The following is a 21,791-nucleotide window of genomic DNA, read 5'->3' on the forward strand; positions in this document are numbered from 1 at the left end:
TCTTCTTTCTTTGATCTACACTATACTTTCCTTCCTTTCCATTTCCTTTCCATATCGAGTCTCTATTGCGCCTGGAGTCACAAATAGGCAATATGCAACAACCTCCCGCGTGGGTAGTAGCCTCATGGCCTACACCAAATTATATCGATCCAGAAACACATGGGTATGCGAATGTTATACTGAATATCGTACTATACATAATTTTATGTTGCTTCATAGTATTGAGAATATGGACGAGGACGAGGTTGAGAGCCTCGTTTGGGGCTGATGACATAATGATTTTGTTTGCTATGGTTGGTTTACCTATTGTTCTGGCTAGGTTTGGATCTTTAGAGAAGGTGGATTTAATTTAAATGAATGGAAGGCTAATGAGATGGTCGTGTAGATACCCACCACTGGGTTTTTTGTTCTGAGTCTGCTGGCAGATCTCAAATTTATGTGGACTAGACATCAAGTACGGGTCTTCCCTCACGATAGAAACCCCTCTGTTCATCACTAACAAAATGTCTAGTATGATATCCCCAGCAGCCATGTTGAATTCGGACTCAAAATGGTCATGTTAATAGAGATCATGTTTGCAGCCGCATGCACCCTCACCAAACTATCCATGTTAATGCTTGTTCGTCGTATGTTAACCAGTGCCTCGATGTTTTGGAGAAGGGTTACTTTGGGTGCTATTTGTGTAGTAGGTTTACAAGGAGGCTTGTTTTGTATCGTGTTGGTGTTCCAATGTAGGTTAGTTATTAAACGATCTTTCCCGTTAAGTCTGATATGATGAGGAGAGCTAGGAAACTGTGGTTCAATACAGAATGATATACTAACGGTTCCATAGACCCCCACAGGATTACTGGAAAGTGACTAAAGATCCTCAACCAAACTGTATTGATCAGTCTTCAACACTCCTACTCGCCGGAATCGTCAATACCCTTACCGACTTCCTGGTCGTTCTTCTTCCTATCCGTACTGTGGTTAGTCTTCTCTAGCTCCTCTCATACATATCCAAGTCCTAACAGCCTTAATCAAGTACTCAACCAATCTCCCCCGCCGTCAGAGCCTCATCGTATCCTTCCTCTTCACCCTTGGTTTCCTCTCCTGTTTCGCAGGTATCGTCCGCACTTACTACATGTATAAAGTTACACAAGTATGGGACCAAGTATGGGCTTCATATCCCGTATGGATCACTGCAGCCGTGGAATTGTATATTGGAATTGTAAGTCTTCACCCACCATCTTACCCCACTTCATCCTCTCTCACCCTTTCTCCAAATTCTAACCCGTGCTCTCACCAGATCTGCACCTCAATTCCCGCCACCAAAGCCTTCTTCGTAACCTACATCCCCAAACTCTTCAACTCGCATCCATCATGCAGCTCAGGTTCCTCGCAATCCCCCCGAATCTACACTCCCAGATACAATTCCAAAGGCGAAAACCTCGCAAGCCCCCGTTTTGGCATCACCTCTACATCCAAAGCGCCGAAAATCCTCCACAGTCAAAGTTCAAAAACGCCTCTGAGCACCGATGATTCCCTCTACGATCGTACAATTGGCACGAGTATCTTCGAACTATCGAGTTTTACCAGTACGACGAGTAGTAATCGCGCAAAGGGGACCATGGATGAGGAAATGGGCAACGCACCTTTCGTAGTTTTGGAAGAGGATGATAATGATAATGATACCGCCAATACCAATAGCAATACTCATACCAATAACCCTACCCTAAGCAGAGGAATAATCGGATCATTGCGACGGAATCGAGAACGAGGAAGAGAAAATCAAAACCAAAACCCAAATTTCCGCGCAACGGATAATCAAGAATCTAGACGACAGAATGAAAAAGAGAAAGAGAAAGAAGGAGGATGGGATATCCACATCGATGTAGTACGAACCGTAGAAGTAGAAGAAGAACATATTGATGAGAAAAGAATATAATTTAATTAATGTATTATGTATGGATTGGCTGGCTGGCTGGTACATGATGTTTTTGAATCGATAGCTTGGTTCGGTTTCGGTTCGGTTTGGATATTTGAACGTTTCGATTTTCATTTCTTTGTATATATTTACATTTTGCACATTTGTATTTTGTATATAATAAATTTCCACCTAAAAAATCACATATATATACCCTTAATATATACCATGTGCAATGTATTCAAGTATCTGTAACTAAAAGCGAATATATTAATTACTACTGGAAAGAACAGGTTAGGTCAGGACAGATCAGGTCCCAGAGACTTACTTTGTTTCCTTACTAATTTACTCTATATAAATTGAAATAAGAATCACCTCCCCTACCTACCTACCTACCTACCTACCACCTATCTGACCTTACCTAGTTAATAAATGAAACACCTAATACCTATCTACCCACCATAGATTTCCTTCCGATACATCAAGGATTCAATCGATATTGTAATCTTAAGATTACCCACTAGGAAAAGCAATGGGTGGCTGAGATTACCTACCTGCCTACCTACCTTACGATCTCCATCACGCTACACTACAGCAAGCACTACAGCGCATATAACATGACACGACATGATATTTACAGCAACAAAGATTATACAAATCATCACGGGAAAGAATGACGAGACATCATAATGAGGCAAAAACAGAATCCATTTTATCGATATGCCATATACCTGATCTGCCAGTCACACCCGCGACGCGACCTTCCACCGAGCCTTCCAGAAGCTTCATGATTGAAACGCCAGCCAGCCACAAAAGAGTCCAGAAGCCTGAGCAAATTAAGCCCTCCTATGTACACCGCTAAAAAAAAACAAAGCCAAGCCCCATGTATGCATTGGCCTTGCGCCCCATAGCAAAATACAACTAGTGAGCCATAGTAATTAGAGAAACGAGCATGATATGTATTCAGCCTCATGAGATTATGCATATTTGCACTGATCGATATGTGCCTTATTCATCAAAATGTAGGATTCTACCGGTCGATAAGGGAGGCGGTATTTGACTTGGAATTTTGGATAGATTAAAATCGATCCTCAACCCTCTCTAAGTCATCGTAAGACAGTGTGAATTCCCGCTAAAGTCATATCAGCAAATTATACTATACATGTGATGTATGAAGACTTACACGTTGTCTTGACCAAGTCTTGACATCAAAGAAGATATAATAGCCTTGCTCCATTTGTTGAGAAAGTTGTCGGGGAACCATCAAATCATCTTTGGTAAGCCAAACTTGCAATTTTTTATGATAACGCCAGTTTCGATTGCCACTGTCAAGTGATATGAATGTTAGCAAAGGGCCTGGTAAGTGGTGGATACTCTACTTACAGCTCCCTAGCTGCCATGAGCTGCTGCTTGTCACCGGGATTACTGTAGAACATGAACAATAGGGCTTCTTCGTTGAAGCTGGGCATCTTGCTTTCGAGAGGGGCAACATTCAGAACGCGATAACACTCAGGTAGATTAAAACGGGCGACATCTGGTCGCGGTGGCTCGTTATCCCATAGAGAGTAAATTTGGTTTGAGATGGGCCTTGTAAATGTTAGCATGGCTGAGGCATTATTCTAGAAAAGACGGAAGGCTATCAAGCCATAACTTACTGCTCAGAATGTAGATCGAGACCCAGATGGTTGATATCGGTACCAGTAACAAGAGCAGCATAGTCAGGGAAGTTGTTCATCATATAGGAAAACCCCTTAAGTCCAAATCTGTCGGTGTCACTCATGTGAGCTAATGGATCTTGTACTTTAGAATCGGCATTCTCGGCATTTCTCTGCGCAGAACTAGGGTCGAGTTCCTGTGCTTGAGTTAGGGTTGATGGACCATCCGGTCGCGAGCTGGTTGCCGTAGGCATATTGAATTGTTGATCGTTGTCTTCTTGGAGTGGTATGGGACTCGATGAGCCAAAATTCGTATTCGCAAAGCCCTGCGCAAATTGATCAGCAGAAGTTCAATAATTCGAGGAGTCCCGTCTTACCCCAGCTTCGTTCTCTCCAAGATTGGATAGACCTTGACGACTGGAGTCTATAGGGGATCTGTTTGTGGATGGGCCTGAATAATAATCAAAATTAGCCGAGAAGTACAGTAATACATCATCCAATCAATATTATATTTATTCACCTGACAAACTTCCTGGTGAAGCAACTCTGTTACCTGGTGCAACTCGACTACCACCAGATAATGCGCTTAAAAGACCATTGCTTCTGGCCTGCTGGGGTGGGTTGCCAGAACCAAATCCTAATCCTCCACCGCCTCCAAACCCCACATTCTGTAATAGACCGGAACCGCGGTCTTGGCCGATCTCTCCATTTGAATTTCTCAGAGGTGGGAAGTCATCTGCGCTGCTCGGCTGTGACGACTGACCAACTGCACTTTGTGCTCCAAATCTGAACCCACCGGAATTATTCGATAATTGAGTTGATGAGTTGAAAAGTTCATCTTGCTGTTGCTGCTGCTGCTGTTGCTGAGCAGCATGTTGGGCAGATAATCCAGCTGATTGCTGTAATCGCATATTTGCTGATGGACCAATATTACGCGCTCCTGCTGCTCCCCATGTTGATTGATTGTGTTGGGGCTGGTTTCCTGATAGTGAGGGGAACTCGCTAAGACAATGTTAGCAATTTCAACCATGAAGCTTTGCATTATTGAGAAGAAAAGTAATAGAACTGAGGCAGGCTAAACCAACAGCATAAACTGTGCCAAGTGCCAGAGCTACACATGATATATCTGTAACACACAAAACTGTGTTCTCGCAGATATGAAGATCTTTGGAATAATTATACCTTCCGGGAGAATATGGACGCGGAAGACCATCATCTTTTGAGGAATGAGTTTCGTTCATTTTTGAGTTGATGTGGAGAAGAAGGAAAAACAGCAGGAGGAAGAGAAACTTTCAGCGCATCATAGGAGTAAAGTACAAAAGCAAAAGTAGGCGATGACTTACGAAAGATCGAGTGGTGTCGCTGGTTGTGAAGACCCTCCTATTGTTTGTGCAAAGCTTGTCATGGGTCCATTATTTGGACGTGGATTTCCTAGACCCGCTCCTCCCATCGGTACACCTCCAAATGCCCATGTTGCTCCATTGTTTGCTAGAAATTATCGACAAACATCAGTATACATGAAGTCTTCCTGATTGTTTTGACATGGGGGTATGAATCGTACCCATTTTCCCACCCGGCGGTATCCTGCTTGATACATTCCTATTCTGCATTTGTTGCTGATTTGGAAATCCATTGGGTATGCCACGCATTGCCTGCGGTCCTACACCTGAGAAATAAAGGTCAGCACAATTCCGTGAGTAAGCCTGCGGCAGAAGATCTCCGATGAAAGCTTCATGATGTTTGCGGGTTGATGCGACCAAACACTTTCTATCCAAAGAAGTGCTCCCTTCAGCACGGGCGCCAGAATCCAATTGTATTTCCTTAAAGTTGTACCAGTAGATCAAGCGATCACCCCTTCACTGAAGTACTCTCATCTGATTTCATCGAACTGTAAAAGCCAACTACATGCAAAAGCTCCTACAGTATCTACGCGCCCCACGCCCAGCCCAAATCCTACAAATCCAATATATGCCGACTTTTTACAAGGTCCTGTATCCTCTTGAATTCTGTCTCTTCACGCATTTAAGGCATCGTCCAATGCAAACTATCCCCCTTCTCTCTCGCAGCCGTGCAGCGGGGCAATTGTGAGGGAAAAAGAGAGTTCAAGGGCTCATACCTGGTCGATTCATGATTGATTTTGTAAAGCCCAATATTAATTAATCCGTATTAGTTTCCGATATGGGACGAGAACTTGTGCGCTTCTGGATGTGAGGTGGAAGTAGAGTCGTTGGTTCAATCAACCATTGAATTTCATGGAGCTTGGGGAGCCTTATTGCGCGCATGGGCACATGCCTCCCCGTAGTCTACTTTTGGGATAGTCGGTTACAAGGAACCATCATCAAGAACATCACATTAGAACATCACATCATGAATACATCAAGCATGGGGAAGCATGGCGTGGAACATGGAACTTTTCACTTCATCCGCATGTTTATTTTCGATCATTTTTTATCCTATTTTATCCTATTAATAAATAAATATCTAGTGTTTATCATAAACTTCTAGAGATGCGCAGATCTATATTGATATGAATCTTTCTACACAAATGTAAATGTGTGTCCAACCAAGATACTCATTAATTCATCAAATTTCCGGTATTCGATTTTCCACTATGGAATAATCAAATAATGATATATACATTGATATTATATGGCATAAAATGGTTGTTTCCTCGTAGCATCCTCTGACCATCCTTCCACCTCATGGAAGATAGAACTCTGCTCCGAAAACCTCTCGAGGAGTCTAGTCACACTGGTTTTGGGATTCCGTGACGCGGACTCGGCACTGAGGACAAGAATATTATTGTTTGCTTTTCCTCGAAGCTTTCAGAGTATAGTTTCAATACTCCATCCCCGTGCCGGACCACCGACCCCGGTGGCACCACGAAGGGCGCTAAGATACTATGCAGCTGTCCAAAGGCCGTGGTTATTTCCTATGATAAGCTTGGTCCTTGAAGGCTTCTTGTTCATTTATACGCTCCAGCATGATCTTCCCAGGTAGATTGTTCGTTCGTAGAGCTGCCTCCATATTCGTCTTGACTGTAACCCATACTTGTTTGTGCAGGTGACCACCCCGAGTTGCTAGCTACATCCACTTCCGTTGCTATCGATTTGCCCTTGCTAGTCATTTGGGGTGAGCTATCACTCTGGTCACTAACATCCATAGCAGAAAACACAGCTTTCATGTCCTGGACATCTTTACTCTCGGAGTTCTTTGGCAATGACGTTCTGTCCTCGACGAATTTTCGTATTGAGCGAATGATTGGATGATACATTTCGTCATTTGGTAGCCACCAGTGCATGCAAGAATTATCTCGAAAAAGCTCAGCCATTTTGCTCCTGAATGCAAAGGTTTGTATGAAACTAATTGTTGTGTTAGCAGTAGAACATCTGTGAATAGAGGTCGCATTACCCCTGGGACTCTATTGTTGCCAACTTTCGGCGCATCCACATAGTATGTGCCTCATCTTTTGGTAAGAAAAACGCAGCAATACCAAGACCTCCTTGGAGACCTACCGCCGCTCCCTTGGGTATCTCCGGATGGTGCAGAATGGCCTCATACAGCTGACAAAAGTCGGTGGATAATTGGCTCATATGTTCAATATCAGGCAGTGCCTGCATCGCTTGGGCAGTATGCAATCCATGCATTAGAGACATAGCACGCCAATCCATCAGGGTTAGATTGATGAGCGAAAGCGCCCCACTGTAAAGCACACCCGGTATGTATGGATCAAAAAGACCTCTGGCTTGTTTTTTCGTTGGTGAGAAGTCCATAACCAAAAATCGACTATCTAATAATGTCGGGTCGATCAAATCTTCCATCCTCTGCGTCATCTCTGCATTCTCAACAATAAATTGTTCGTGGGTTATTTCCCCTTTTCCCTTCTTCGCAAATAACGTCGACATGTCTCTACCTATGAGACGCACTGCCGAAATCTGATGCTCTATTCTCCATACTAAACTGTTCGGGTGCATGGCGATTTGGTTCTTGAAATACTCTTGTGAACATGAAAACCATTCTCGTGGGATAGAGGCGTCAAAACCACCCATAATTCCAGCCATTACGTCGAAACGTGCATACCAGCCAAAAAGGGCGTGGCCTATACCTGTCTCAAAGATCGTTTGTGGGGTATATAGATCTATTAAGATTTCGTATGCAGCCTTTTGATGGCCTAAGAGATTCGCCCAGTCCCCAAGATATTCCTGTGAGTGATCAGTTCGTCATTCTGCAGTCGTCAGTCTATGTTCTTACCTCGATCGTTGCCAGCTGTAAAATAGCCAAGAGCGTCGCTGTAGTATGCCGAATACCTTTCCTCAGTGACTTTAAAAGTAATGATACTGCCTTGTTGTAGTATTGTAAAAAGTCTTGGATCTTTCCTTCTCGCTTCTCTACAGCATATTGGAAAGCCGAGAATCCCACGACTGCGTAAAGAAGTGGTTCACTCCGGAGGGCAACGTCCAATAACAATGTGTGAATAAAGCCCTCATGGTTGGACCTCAAGCTATAATGCATGAAGGTTATATTCTGACAATAATATGTTAAGTAAAACTGTAGATCAGCTGGCAAATGCGACCAGCTACTCCTTAGTTTGCCGGATTCCAAGTCATTTGCGAATGTCTCTTCTTCGAATTGAGAACCAGCGCCCGCCTGATCGAATGAAGAATAACCAATAGAGCCTTCTGTTGAAGGCGTCGGGGAAGAGCCTTTATCTTGTATCAATGAAGGGGTTTCCGAGCTCTGCCGTGTAGAACTTTTGGTCCGCATGGTAGGATGGGAATTTGGTGCGGCGGCATTAGTATTCCAACCATTTTCCGGTCGCTCGGTTTGGCTTTCAATCTCGTCTTCATCTTGGATAACCTCAAGACGTTCTACTTCTTGGTCCTCGTATTCATCTTCGGATGAACCAGGGCTTTCTGATGGCTTTGGATGTCCAACTTTAGAGGAATTATTTCCTGCACCCTTTGCCGAATTCTGCACATCCGGGTATACACATTCTCGATTGCCCTTTGTGCATCCTATTGTTTTGAAGTTAGCTCTGTGCTCCAAAAGATAAGCTCAAAATCTCACTATCACATTTTGGGTGGTGTTCGTCACACTGGAAAGTTAGCCCGCGTTTATTTAAAATGTAAAATGTCAAGCAGGTACCTTCACTCGTCTACTACGACAAGTATAACAGCCAGATCTTGTCCGACGATGCTTCACATGCTCAGTACCTTGAGATGACTTTCGCCGGTTTGGTTTGGGAATGGGTCCAAGCATGGTTATGTCCTGACTCCCAAAAAGGTAGTTCAGATCCGCGTAAGATCGAGCCGAACTTAGTAGCTGCTGAGAATGCCGCGCCTGAGGGTTGCTTTCGAGTTTGAGGAGATGCTGATCGGGTATTGATTGCTTAGACCGGTCTAGGCGACCTTTACCACTCATGATAGTTCCGCGCTGGAGTGAGCAAAAAGCTCCGCCCACTATTCAAATGGATCGAAATGTAAGTATTGTAAAATTTTAGCTTCCTAAGCACCTTCTACAGAACTATTTGCCCTACTGTGGAATTTAAAGCAGTTATCGGAGACACTCCAACGTTGGCGGGGTTTGAAAGGGTTTGTTGCTCAAGTGCAGTAATGGATGTGTACATGGATTAACAGACACAATTATGGAGCATACGGGAGCTGAAGTTTCGATGGTTCTGGAAGTACCCAGCTTATGCACAACGCTCTTCCGCGGTGATGTCTGGCGATGGAGATTTGTGGAACTGGTTGCGGTGTACAGTTCTTTTTGACATTAGAGTTTAAAACAGGACAAAATGACACGATACTTAATCCATGGAGCTATCGAAGGTTTTTCTAGGCATGCAAGAGCAGCTAGCTGCATCAACTTTGGGAATGGGGATGCAGCAAGGCGAAGGGGTCCCAGTTGTCCAGTGATTGGTATGATCTGATGTCAGGATGTGAATTTCCACCAAGGTTAATGTATAAAGGAAGTGGATTTTAGTCTGCAGGATTTTGCATACATAAGAGTCCTGATAGAAGGAAATGGTTTTGAGGACTCAGATTAGCTGAGTCTTGAGATCCAATTGCTAAAATAACAGAGCGAGACCGATGTGTACCTCATCAATTGTGAGAGACCCTGTGATTCGTCGTAGGCCCAAATTCTGGAAGCTGCAGCTGAGGGTGGGGTCGACCAAGGTGAGAATTCTTTTGGAAAGTGGTAAATCTTTTGTGGATTTTGGAATATGAAGAACGGAAGAGCTTTGGAATTTGGAATTTGGAACTTGGGAGAGCTGCAGTACGATGTGGAGATGGTTTTAAGGAGCGCCACATCTCCCGTCTGTGCAAAGTTCTGGCGACAAGGTCTCGGGTTTTTGTTAGACCCCGTCGAGAATATTAATAAAGAGTGATTTGAGTTCAAAAATTTCCCGTGCTCCTTTTTGGATATTGTAAATTGGAGCTTTAGAATTATGAGATGAGTAACTTCTAGGGTTCTTCGTGACGTGCACTAAGAGAATGGGGAACATCTTTTCATTCCACTACCTACGGAGCAGATGCATGAACCAGACAGGCATGGTATTCAAAGCCAAATCAACTTGGTTACAAACTCCCCACAGAATTATCTAGTGAGTACTTGCTCCGTACAGCTACCATAGCAAAAAGCTGCAGGTTTTGGTCACTAGTTTTCCGTGGACCGCTATCATTAACTCGACAATTATATATATAAATTAGAGCAAGGTCTAAATGCGCATTCCAAGAATTCCAGAATTCCAGAATCCGACGATCCCAGTTTGTAAAAGTCTCAACATAGGTACCATATACATCGGAATATAGGGCATACCCCAGCACATGGACCTGGTAAAAACATATACACTGTATTAAGATGCCAGGCTACTGGGTACATGAAGGAAGACCTTGGTATGCGCAGGGTGATGCTCCAAGCCGGGGTGGAATTATTATTGAGACTGAGTAATAGTGTTTTCCTCCTTGAGTGGTCCGACTTGATTAGCAGCTGCGGAATGGTAGCAGTAAATGTCGAGGGAAACACTGTATCCGTATCGGTAGTTGCGAAAATAATTCACATCCAACGTTCTCCAGAGTCCAGCCAAATATAAATTCGCGTGTTGCAAATCTTGCCTATTGACCAACGTCGACATTCGCACTCTGCCAATGGTTCCATTCAGCCTGTAAATCTCAACTAGGGTGTTATCTCACCATCGGAAAACAATTACCTCAATCGCCCTTACCAGTTCCCAAAAGCTTTCCAGTGCATAGCATGGCCGGAGTTCATACCACAAGCAGTAAATCGGTGGCAGGAAGTCGACAAGGTATGGACGGACCGACAATCGATCATGCCCGAACCAATGTGACGGGACATCATCCATCCGTTAATTAGCTCCTTACAGAACGGAAATGAGTATATATGCCGTGTGAGCTAAAGGACGGCATGAATTTGGAGAGAGAGCGGATATTCAAGTATAATTCTAAATCATGATGAATACCATATGCCTCGGAACTTGGTGTTGATGCCAAACAGCGAAGTAGTATGGGCCCCGAAGTAGAGTACGGAGTATATCATTGTTGCTCTAGCTTGGCGCAACAACAAGGTTGACCTGGGCTTATCCTGCATTGTGTGTAGCAAAGAGGAAGGAGGGGAGCATGGTTGCAGAAGACTTTCATTTATCCGTACGGAGTTAACTCGAGTAGAATCTGTACAGTGTAGATCAATAGAAAAGCCGTATATTCCGTATCATGAACCACAGATGGAAAAAGATGGTGACACAAATGATGATCATTATTTGTTCCCAGCCATTCAATATGTACTAGGTACTTACTAGGTACTCAAAATAATAATTACGGCGTTTGATAGGTGGATGCGATTTTGAGGAGGGAAACTTAGAGTGTATTGATTGGCCTTATGCGCTAAGGTTCAAGTCAGGGTAAGGTTAGTGTTACACATTGAAATAAGAAATTATATTTTCTTTCTACTTTTACACGTAACACCAGTCATGCACCAAACCCAAATTTTAGTCCTGTGTTACCAGCAAGAGTGCATCAAAAGTCGAAACAAAGCCTAGGTAATTATATGTTGTAATTCTGATTTACGTGCTGCTCCTGGCTTGATATCAAGTGGTGAGGTAAAAGACCCCATTACAAATTCTTGACTGATCATTGCAAATTCCTTGAGAGCCAGGATCTTTGTATTTGAGACCCCTTGGAAGATACAATGTAAGACTTCTATAAAGTTAGACAGAAAAGTCTGAATGTTCTATCATTCACGATGGATGGTTAAACATTTCCCAACTCGAAGGTTCAACTGTATCGGTCTGGGTTTATTCCATATATTTGGATCTATCCACTAATTATCTACGGACATCACCCAGCAGGTTTCCAAGGTCAATATGGGTAATTCCACCGGTGGAAGCACTTAGCGCTGGCTTTCCTGTTACCCCAGCAGATACGAAACTACATTTATACTCGTACACATTCGTAATTTAATCCAGAGTCCGTAATAATTGAGACTGGAATATCCCTTATTCCGCTTCCGCCTAATGTATGATCAATTGCATACCAGCCTCTACTTCCAGCCTGCAAATGCCGCGGGAGAGCTCGTCCACGTACTGTTTTTAAAGGCCAGGATCTTTGTGAACACAAATGAAGCCTAAGTGGAGACTTCACCAGAGGATTAGTTCACTCTGTGATGATGCATAGCATGAGCTTGGTCAGATTTCGGTAGTCTATTCATCCTGCCGTACCTGTCATACTCCTCGTCGACACCATTTGAGCGAGAGTGCCATACCATTTCAAGTGGTCCACTTGAAGTGGCAAGGGTTGGCTAACTTTCTTGTCTTTTCCAAATCACCGATGTCATATTGACAGTAAGAAACGCTGGTATATAATACAATACTTCCCATGATTCTGCTCTGGACAGTTTCGATTCCTAGCTGATAGGCTTATGGCCTTGAACCGCTACCATTCATTGAATAAATGGAGTGCAGTCTCGATAACCTGAAAATGGTTTAATACTCAAAGGAATAAAAACCCTGCTAACGTCAGGCATGTAACAAACCTCACTTAAGTAGAGAGCGGGTTTGTCCCTTGATGAACATTACAGATACAAAAACACCACATTCATGTACACACAACACATTCATCAAGTGGTTGCAATGGGGTTGCAATTCAAGTATATCTGCCAACAAGTGTTTTGGAAGGGCTTGTTCAAAATCTATCACAATGCCTGATATCTCAAAAGAGTGAAAGACATCTAAGCGAAACAAAACCACCATGAGCTTCTGAGGCTGGACGATCTTTAAAAGGAAACTTCAATATTCCACCTGTGGATATGAAATGCTGAAATAAAACAAACACACGAGGGAATTCCTCAATCAATGAAAACTCTAACAAAAGGTCTAAAGTGTAGGAAATAGTGCCCGAAATAGCATTGAACCTGAGAACGCGAAACTCCATTGGTGACATCCCATTACCCCTGATCTCCTTCATGAGAGCATGCCAAAAAGAACAAAGAGGATATAAAAATTCTTGGATCAACTCCTAACTTGGACTCCCTCCACTGGTGCTGCCCTCCAGATATAGTGCAAGGCCATTATCTAGAGAAAGATAACTGATTGTTTTGATCCGTGTTTGTGACTTTTGTTGTCTGTTACGTCTCCCAGGGCACGAAATTGCCAAAGTCATCGAGCCATCTAGCTGAAATCGTGTTCTGTGCTATGGGTCCTTCTGTTCCTTGATTTGTGTTGGACTGATTCATCATATCGGTTTGATTCATATCGGTTTGATTCATATCGGTTTGATTCATGTTGTTCGGATCCATGTTGCCTGGATTCATGTTGGCCTGACTCATCTGTGGATTGGTTTCCACAATATCTCCGAGTTTTCCTTTTATTTTGTTGAGGTTTTCATTGATAATCTCCCTCATTTTTCTGTGACGTACTCTCAAGGGTCGATTTTCGTAGAAAAGGCTTTCTATACCTCGCATCCCGCACGGTTTGCCTCTGGTCGTTGACATTTCAACTGCTACATCTGTGAAGATTTTTCTCTTTGAATCACCCGGAGCCGGTGACCAACCACTATCAAATATGCTAATCACGTTGCCATTGTATGAAGTCGTCACTGTACGCTTTTCGATATACACCACCAGCAAATTTAACTCCTCCTCGCTCATTTTAACTTTAGTCATCGTAGCAGTACTTGTGTTTGTTTGGGAGGATCGAGTGGATGATTCTCAATATTGAATTGGTCGGCCGATTGCTGAGCCTTGATGCACTGATGTGTATCTCGAGGAAGTGCTTGATATGGAGATGTGGATACTGAATGGTGATAGTGTGGGAAGTAACTTGTTTGATGACAATTGTGTTCGTATTGAAGGGTGAAGCGTGGGTTGAGATGTCTCCATGGTGGTATTGGTGATAGTGTGGGTTGGTGAATTGTTTTCTGAGCTTCATGTTTGATTATTTACTTTTGATTTTTGAGTTTGAGTTAATTTTGAATATTGAGGGAAAGTGCATACTTTCAAGCACATTTTGTATGGCTTTGGGGAGATTTGAGGGAAGAGCCATGACTGGAAATACACTCGGTTTGTGGCTATGATGAATTATCTGAGTACTAAAAGGTTGGTTTGGCTCCAAATCAACTTGATTACTTCAGAAGGTGACCTTTATGATTTAGGAAAGATCGATAGCTGGCTGGAAATGGCACAACTTTGGTGTGTTTTGTTAAATATTTCGCTCAATTCTCTATAGTAAAATTAATTAAATAGTTGACGTGTTTATGATTATAGGTAAGCTTATTTGTGATTTAAAATATTTGGAAAACTATAAACAATATATATAATATTCTATTAGTAAAGATTTATAAAAATTATAAATAAAATAATATATTAAAAGATTGGGTGGAAGAGGCCTCTATATTGACTATATTACTACGTGTGTAGGCATATTAAGATCTCCTCTTGGTATCCTCGGAGGGGACCAATATGCCTGCTTATGGTTCATCTAATCTAGCCTGTTTAGGTAACCGTATTACTAATCACGACACGTGATTAGTACCGGTAACTTCTATTCCTTTTAACATAATATATAATTTGAAATGTATAATATTCACTATTAATCGTATACTATATAATTATAATATAACGTAACTTGACTAGAAGTGGGTCATGTCATGGTATGGGTCAGGTACCTTTACACCAAAATTTGTATGCAAAGGTACTTAGAACGACTTTTTATATCTCTATGGATATTAAAGATAATTTTATTTTTTTTGATAATTAGGCTTGATATCTAATAAAAATATAGTATTAAAGTTACAAAACACTTTTTAATAATATTGTTCTTGAATTAATACGATTTTAAAAACTCCCATAGTAATTTTTGTTAGACAAAAACGAAAATTTGAAAGAAACTTTAATATCTTTATTAAAAAAAATTGTATCTCTATAATATTGTGACCAAAAGGGTGTTTATAGACCAGCAATTGTATTTAACTTAGAATCTACAGGTGAAGAGCACCTGTAGATGGGGATAGCTACTCTATATATACACAAATGAATGGCCTAGCCGCAATGGCTAGGCAAAAAGAAGTCATATTTATTCCTCCAATGATCTTACTTTACCGATAACCATTGATACCTAGTACTTGTCCGGATCTGATCCTCAGGTCACCTAAATCGCATACTAATCTCGAGTAATCGTATCATGTGTGGACATGGTTAATGTACCTGAGGTTTCTTATATAATAAAGGTGGGAGGAAAGCAGGGATTTCCGTCACAAATATTTTATCATATTAAATATTTAAATTGAATATATCATACTTTAAAATATCGAAACTATATCTCTAGTATTTATAGAGTTAGAAAAATTCGCTCTAAGTATCTTTACATACAAATTTTGGTGTAAAGGTACCTGTCCCATATCATGACATGACCCACTTCTAGTCAAGTTACGTTAAAACAATAATAACACCTCAGATTATAATATACTCACTATAAATGATAAATTGATAGTACTCAAAGTAATCAAAAATTGCTATATATATTACATAAAACTTCACAAGAGAGTTCAAAATTGGAATAATGATACATGATCAAGGAATTCATTCTATTATAAATTGTCCCCCAACCTCCTTCCCCTATACATTAGACATCCTCATTACCTGGTGAACATCCAGAAACGACAAGTGCATCCTGATAAGCTAGCCCTTGTTTCCCTCGCAGTTATTGTAGATTAGGACAGGATCTGGAGCTTATGGTAAACATAGAAACTCAATCCTACTTTTCAACACACCATATCGGCCAGCGGTATACGTCTATCTGACATGTGTGCATGGGGCCTCCGAGAATTCTCAATGTTCATAGCCCATGAAACTCCACCCGGGAAAGAGATTCGATCCCAGTCTCGCTCTTACCATTAAAAGAATATGGGCGAGGGCGGAGGGCTTTCAAGTGAGTGGATTATCACCCACCAAGGCAAACGGATTTTCTATGCTCGTATTCTTCAGAGACTTGTGAAGTCTGTCAAGGAAGTTCAGCCCAGGTTCCTGGAGCATGATGATTAATATATTATACAAGGTACTTGAAGAAACTGAAATTTAGGTTCTAGCAGCTTTCCTCTACAGAGTTTTGAATACTCACGTGCGGTTTAACAATGAGGTTACTATTTTCTGGTCATCACACGAATGTTTCTATATCCGAATACTATTTGGGCGTCGAAGGGAACGAATACCATATACCAGGTGATACATACAAAACTGCCACAAGAAGATATTGAACAATCTAAGATGTCATTGTTTGATCAGTGTTCTTTTGCTCTAGCACCACCTCTCATATATCTAGTAGTCCTCTTAGAAACTCAGACAAGTTCCCGTTATACCCATTTAGAATCTAAATACTTAATTTTACCTCGTCCTGTCCTACGCAACCATGAGGTTCAAAACAGTGATAGACTCAGTATGGAATGCTTCCTAAACTGTTCTCCGAATCATCATGCCAATTACCTGTCTTCTGTGCCATCCTGGCTTATTCTAATTAACTTACCATAGCTGCAGTGAGAGATGTACATAGTACACTTCAATACCGTGGGAATATAACGAATGTTTGCACCTGAGTGATTGATGGTATTCTGAAAGCTGCCGATATTAATAAAAGCTGAAAATATTGAAGCACACAGAGAGGCGTGGAGGGGATTGGAGGGGTACGGAACGGAATAAACAATTTATCCGAGTTGCTGCAGAACCCAATTTCTGTTTACTCTCACGCGCAAATCAAAATATCGATATTTACGACTTCACGACCAACGACATTACGACTCAACGCAGCCATAATGAGGGTAGTAGAAGTAATTATAGATGTAATGCCTTTTTCCCGAAAGTATTGGACTGTTCAGCTAACTCATTAATAGGGTTTCAAATCGTACGCTGTGCGTACGGTAATTTCAGGATGGTAAACAATGCAAACAGAAGGTCATTTTACTCCAATACTTACACCTGAGTTTAGGGACGAGAGTTTTAATTCAATCACTGGTCTCAATGGAAGTGGTAAATCAAATATTCTCGACTCAATATGTTTTGTTCTTGGAATTACAAACATGACAACAGTTCGGGCGCAGAACCTTCAGGTACATCACAATCCCTCACATGGGTGTAATATGTATTGACGGGCCTCTTTAGGATCTTATATACAAGCGCGGGCAGGCTGGAGTGACAAAAGCTAGTGTGACGATCGTTTTCGACAATCGAGACAAGAAGAAATCACCCATTGGGTTTGAGGAATATGCTCAGATCAGTGTTACTCGACAAATTGTCCTTGGGGGTACTAGCAAATATCTTATAAATGGACATCGAGCACAGCAGCAAACGGTGCAAAACCTTTTCCAATCTGTTCAGCTCAATATCAACAATCCGAATTTCTTGATTATGCAAGGACGAATTACAAAAGTGTTGAACATGAAGGCGGTTGAAATTCTTGCCATGATTGAGGAGGCGGCTGGGACACGAATGTTTGAGGATAGGAGAGATAAAGCTTTCAAAACTATGGCTAAGAAGGAAATGAAAGTACAAGAGATTACCGAGTTATTGAAAGAGGAGATCGAGCCAAAGCTGGAAAAGCTGCGGACAGAGAAACGGGCATTCCTAGATTTCCAACAGACACAGAACGATTTGGAGAGGCTTACACGGGTAGTAGTCGCACATGACTACCTGAAGAATCAAGAAAAGGTTGCACAATCAGCCAATGATCTCGAGCTTAAGAAACAACGGGCGATAGACTTGGAGGAATCGGCGAATCGATTGAAAAGCGAAATATCATTTTTGGAAGAAGATATCAAACGGGTGAAGACGCAGAGGGAAAAGGAACTAAAGAAGGGCGGAAAAGCGCAAGCTTTAGAGGAGGAGGTTAAGAAATATTCCCATGAATTGGTCCGGCTTGCAACAGTAATGGATCTCAAGAAATCGAGCATGACAGAAGAGCAGGAACGAAAGTTGGCAACTCAAAAGACGGTCTCGGAGATGGAATCTCTACTCAAACAGAAGACCAAAGTTTACGAAAAACTCCAATCCCAATACGACAAAGCCAAGGAAGATCTAGAGAAACAAAATTCAGAAGCGGAGACGAAAGAGGAGCTTTTACAGAATTTACAAACTGGTGTTGCGTCCAAGGAAGGCCAAGAGAGTGGATATCAAGGGCAATTACAAGATGCAAGAAATAGATTGAGTGCTACATCTACCGAGCAAGAGCAAGCCAAATTGAAGATCAATCATCTTGAGAAGCGAATCAAGGAAGAAGAGCCAAGGGCCAAAAAGGCTAAAGAGCAAAATGCTGGACTACTGAGTGACCTCGAGGGATTGCGGTCCCAAGCGCAGAAGCTCGAAAAAGAGCTTCAAAAATTGGGCTTCGAAGCAGGCAAAGAGGATGACATGTACAAGCAAGAATCGACAATTCAACAAAATATCCGGAGAATCCGAGAACAGTCCGATGGCTTGAAACGTAAAGTGGCAAATGTGGATTTCAATTACGCAGACCCTACGCCAAATTTTGACAGGTCGAAAGTCAAGGGTCTGGTGGCTCAACTGTTTACAATCGATAAGAACCACACAGCTGCGGGAACGGCTCTCGAAATCTGTGCTGGTAGTCGATTATACAATGTTGTTGTTGACACAGAAGTAACCGGTACCCAATTACTCCAAAATGGAAAATTGAGGAAGCGAGTCACCATCATACCCTTGAACAAGATTGCCGCCTTTCGAGCTTCAGCGGAGAAGATTGGTGCTGCACAAAAAATTGCTCCAGGCAAAGTTGATCTCGCACTCTCTTTGGTGGGATATGAAGAAGAAGTTTCGACTGCTATGGATTACGTTTTCGGAAATACCCTGATTTGCGCAGATGCCGCTACAGCCAAGCGTGTAACATTTGATCCTTCTGTTCGTATGAAGAGTATCACTTTGGAAGGTGACTCTTATGATCCTTCTGGTACATTATCAGGGGGTAGTTCTCCCAACTCAAGCGGTGTTCTAGTCACTATGCAGAAGTTGAATGAACTTAACAAGGAACTGAAGTCACAAGAGGCGGAGCTGGCAGACCTTCAGGCCACTATTGCCAAAGAAAAGAAGAAAATGGACCAAGCACGAAAGATCAAACAAGAATTAGATCTTAAATCTCACGAGGTCAAGCTCACAGAAGAGCAAATCGGAGGTAATTCTTCGTCATCCATTATCCAGGAAATCGAAAATATGAAGGCCAGCATTTTCCAACTCAAGCAGGATATAGTGGAGGCAAAGAAGCGACAGGACGAAGCTAGTAAAGATATCAAACGTATTGAGAAAGATATGAAAGAATTTGACAATAATAAAGATGGCAAGCTCGTTGAATTGCAGAGCTCTCTTGATTCCCTGAGAAAGGCACTTGCCAAAAGCTCGACGGCTGTCAAGGCACTACACAAAGAACTACAAAGTGCGCAGATGGACTCGGAACAGGTTGGTGGTGATCTTTCAAATGCTCAAGAACAGCTTCAAGAAGTCGAGCAAACCTTAAAAGCCCAGGAAGAGGAGATTGCAAGTCTAATTTCCGAGCAAGCTCGGGTCAAGGTCAGTAATCATCTCATAGGCACATGTACGAAGCTAATCTTGCCGTAGGATTCGCATGATATATCACAGGCACATCTCGATGATGAACGAGCTAAATTGACAGGATTCGATGATGAATTGCATTCTCTTGAGCAAGCATCACGATCAAAAGCTTCTCGCATCACTGAAGAAGGTCTAGAAATGCAAAAGCTAGGTCATCAGATTGAGAAATTTCACAAGGAACAGCAAGCGGCCGTTCAAACAGTCTCGCAAATGGAGAAAGAGCACGAATGGATTGCTGATGAGAAAGACAACTTTGGTCGAAGTGGAACACCTTATGATTTCAAGGGTCAAAACATTGCAGAATGTAGATCGACTTTGAGAAATCTTACCGAGCGCTTCCAGGGAATGAAGAAAAAGATCAATCCTAAGGTTATGAACATGATTGATAGTGTTGAGAAGAAGGAAGTAGCACTCAAGAATATGATGAAAACTGTCATCAGGGACAAGAAGAAGATTGAGGAAACCATCAGCAGTCTCGATGAATATAAGAAGAAGGCTTTACAAGAGACATGGCAAAAGGTTAACAAGAACTTCGGTCAAATCTTTGCCGAATTATTGCCAGGTAGTTTTGCAAAGTTAGATCCTCCTGAGGGAAAGACTATAGCCGATGGATTAGAGGTTAAGGTGTCACTGGGCAAAGTGTGGAAACAGAGTTTGACAGAACTGAGTGGCGGGCAAAGGTATGAGTTTCTTCACATTTTGCTACTTCTGCGTTTACTAACAATCAATTACCAGATCACTCATTGCACTTTCACTCATTATGGCGCTATTACAATTCAACCCAGCACCGATTTACATTCTTGATGAAGTGGATGCCGCACTCGATCTATCACACACGCAAAATATTGGTCGTTTGATCAAAACTCGTTTCCATGGTAGTCAATTTATCGTTGTCAGTTTGAAAGATGGCATGTTTCAAAATGCCAATCGGATCTTCCGAACTAGATTTAGTGAGGGCACTTCGGTGGTACAAAGTTTGACGGCGGCAGATTTCAATTGATTAGGTTTATGTTTGGTTGGAGTGGATGATTATATGGCAGGTGGTTTGATTGTTTGTTTTCTGGTTGGATGGATGGATGGATGAATGGATGAAGGCGTTAGTGTTGCATGCGAGGCGTATTTGGATTGGGAGCTTTGGATTAGGCGACATCCTTTGATGATTGAATGGAGTAGGAAAGGAAAAGGAATTCGAAGTAATGACTGGATGAATGAGTATGAATCTATAGATACATAACTTTTGTGTAGATATATTTTGGAATGATGTTTTAATGATAAAATTACATATTCATTTTTGAGTTTTTGAACTCTTCCAAACTTGATTTATATGGTCTGTCTTGCCCTATAGGATTTCTTATTACCTATTACCTCTCCTCCATTTCTTCATTCCTACCCTGCCCTGCAATCTTCCACCTTGTGGTATACTTACAGATTTCGTATTATTTATGATGTGAGACTGGAGTTTTGGTATGCAATTCTGTAGTTAGTTAGGTAGATGCTTAGGTAGCTATGGGTAATTCGAATAATCTCGATTGTTTTGTATGTTTGTGGATTAGATTAGATAGATTGGTTAGGTGGGAAGGTGGGTAGGTAGGTAGGTATATATTATATAAGTTTATATGTTTTATGATTTATTTGGTTTGTGTATATGTTTGTATGTAATATATGTATCCTAGTGATCTTCTACCGACTTGATTTGATTTGATCGGGTTACTATGTATGAGATGGTTAATAAAGAGAGAATTGGTGTATGTCGTATATAAGATATTTACGAGTACGAAGTACGAGTAGGGAGGACTAGCTACTTTTGGGGGATTTTTTTGGAGGAGGGGGAATGGGTTATTATGTTGCTTTTTTGCGTAGTTTGAGGGATTTATATGGATGGATATGGATATATACAGATGAGTATAGGGATGTATAGATGTTTTCCGGGCTAGGTTAGGTTGGGAAGGAAGGGACGTGAAAGAAAAGGAGGGGGAAGGAGGAGGGGGGAGGTGCTGATTATCGAGTACTAAGACTAGGTTAGAGATTAGAGATAGGGTTTTCATATGTAAGATTATGTTAGTTTAGTTTTATTTTATTTTTATTTTTAATAATTAATAATATAGTGTGATAGG

At 41.8% G+C, this 21,791-nt stretch overlaps 7 protein-coding genes across 7 annotated transcripts; 3 read left to right on the plus strand and 4 right to left on the minus strand.

Annotated features, from left to right (window-relative positions):
- Positions 1 to 92: 92 nt before the first annotated feature.
- SS1G_09747 (hypothetical protein) lies at positions 93 to 1,927 on the plus strand (the record flags this gene model as incomplete). The annotated part of the gene is made up of 5 exons (XM_001589064.1): positions 93 to 163; positions 526 to 685; positions 843 to 968; positions 1,025 to 1,210; positions 1,289 to 1,927. 5 exons carry the CDS (start codon positions 93 to 95, stop codon positions 1,925 to 1,927), a joined length of 1,182 nt encoding a protein of 393 aa, XP_001589114.1.
- Positions 1,928 to 2,984: 1,057 nt separating this feature from the next.
- On the minus strand, positions 2,985 to 5,690 carry SS1G_09748 (hypothetical protein; the record flags this gene model as incomplete). The annotated part of the gene is made up of 9 exons (XM_001589065.1): positions 2,985 to 3,038; positions 3,090 to 3,231; positions 3,290 to 3,493; positions 3,562 to 3,887; positions 3,939 to 4,012; positions 4,082 to 4,563; positions 4,905 to 5,049; positions 5,123 to 5,227; positions 5,678 to 5,690. The coding sequence occupies 9 exons, from the start codon at positions 5,688 to 5,690 to the stop codon at positions 2,985 to 2,987; spliced, it is 1,545 nt and encodes a 514-aa protein (XP_001589115.1).
- A 516-nt stretch (positions 5,691 to 6,206) lies between these two features.
- Positions 6,207 to 8,982, minus strand: SS1G_09749 (hypothetical protein; the record flags this gene model as incomplete). The annotated part of the gene is made up of 6 exons (XM_001589066.1): positions 6,207 to 6,345; positions 6,537 to 6,923; positions 6,973 to 7,183; positions 7,277 to 7,763; positions 7,813 to 8,576; positions 8,976 to 8,982. The coding sequence occupies 6 exons, from the start codon at positions 8,980 to 8,982 to the stop codon at positions 6,207 to 6,209; spliced, it is 1,995 nt and encodes a 664-aa protein (XP_001589116.1).
- An 802-nt stretch (positions 8,983 to 9,784) lies between these two features.
- Positions 9,785 to 10,654, plus strand: SS1G_09750 (predicted protein; the record flags this gene model as incomplete). Its single annotated transcript, XM_001589067.1, has 4 exons — positions 9,785 to 9,877; positions 10,094 to 10,165; positions 10,274 to 10,328; positions 10,374 to 10,654. 4 exons carry the CDS (start codon positions 9,785 to 9,787, stop codon positions 10,652 to 10,654), a joined length of 501 nt encoding a protein of 166 aa, XP_001589117.1.
- A 719-nt stretch (positions 10,655 to 11,373) lies between these two features.
- SS1G_09751 (predicted protein) lies at positions 11,374 to 12,411 on the minus strand (the record flags this gene model as incomplete). Its single annotated transcript, XM_001589068.1, has 4 exons — positions 11,374 to 11,462; positions 11,646 to 11,777; positions 12,162 to 12,201; positions 12,403 to 12,411. 4 exons carry the CDS (start codon positions 12,409 to 12,411, stop codon positions 11,374 to 11,376), a joined length of 270 nt encoding a protein of 89 aa, XP_001589118.1.
- Positions 12,412 to 13,200: 789 nt separating this feature from the next.
- On the minus strand, positions 13,201 to 13,737 carry SS1G_09752 (predicted protein; the record flags this gene model as incomplete). Its single annotated transcript, XM_001589069.1, has 1 exon — positions 13,201 to 13,737. The coding sequence occupies one exon, from the start codon at positions 13,735 to 13,737 to the stop codon at positions 13,201 to 13,203; it is 537 nt and encodes a 178-aa protein (XP_001589119.1).
- Positions 13,738 to 16,877: 3,140 nt separating this feature from the next.
- SS1G_09753 (hypothetical protein) lies at positions 16,878 to 20,677 on the plus strand (the record flags this gene model as incomplete). Its single annotated transcript, XM_001589070.1, has 5 exons — positions 16,878 to 16,892; positions 16,956 to 16,982; positions 17,224 to 19,635; positions 19,684 to 20,357; positions 20,413 to 20,677. 5 exons carry the CDS (start codon positions 16,878 to 16,880, stop codon positions 20,675 to 20,677), a joined length of 3,393 nt encoding a protein of 1,130 aa, XP_001589120.1.
- Positions 20,678 to 21,791: the final 1,114 nt, after the last annotated feature.

This window comes from Sclerotinia sclerotiorum, genomic scaffold, assembly GCF_000146945.2.
Source record: "Sclerotinia sclerotiorum 1980 UF-70 scaffold_14 genomic scaffold, whole genome shotgun sequence".
NCBI classification, from domain to species: Eukaryota; Fungi; Ascomycota; class Leotiomycetes; order Helotiales; family Sclerotiniaceae; genus Sclerotinia; species Sclerotinia sclerotiorum.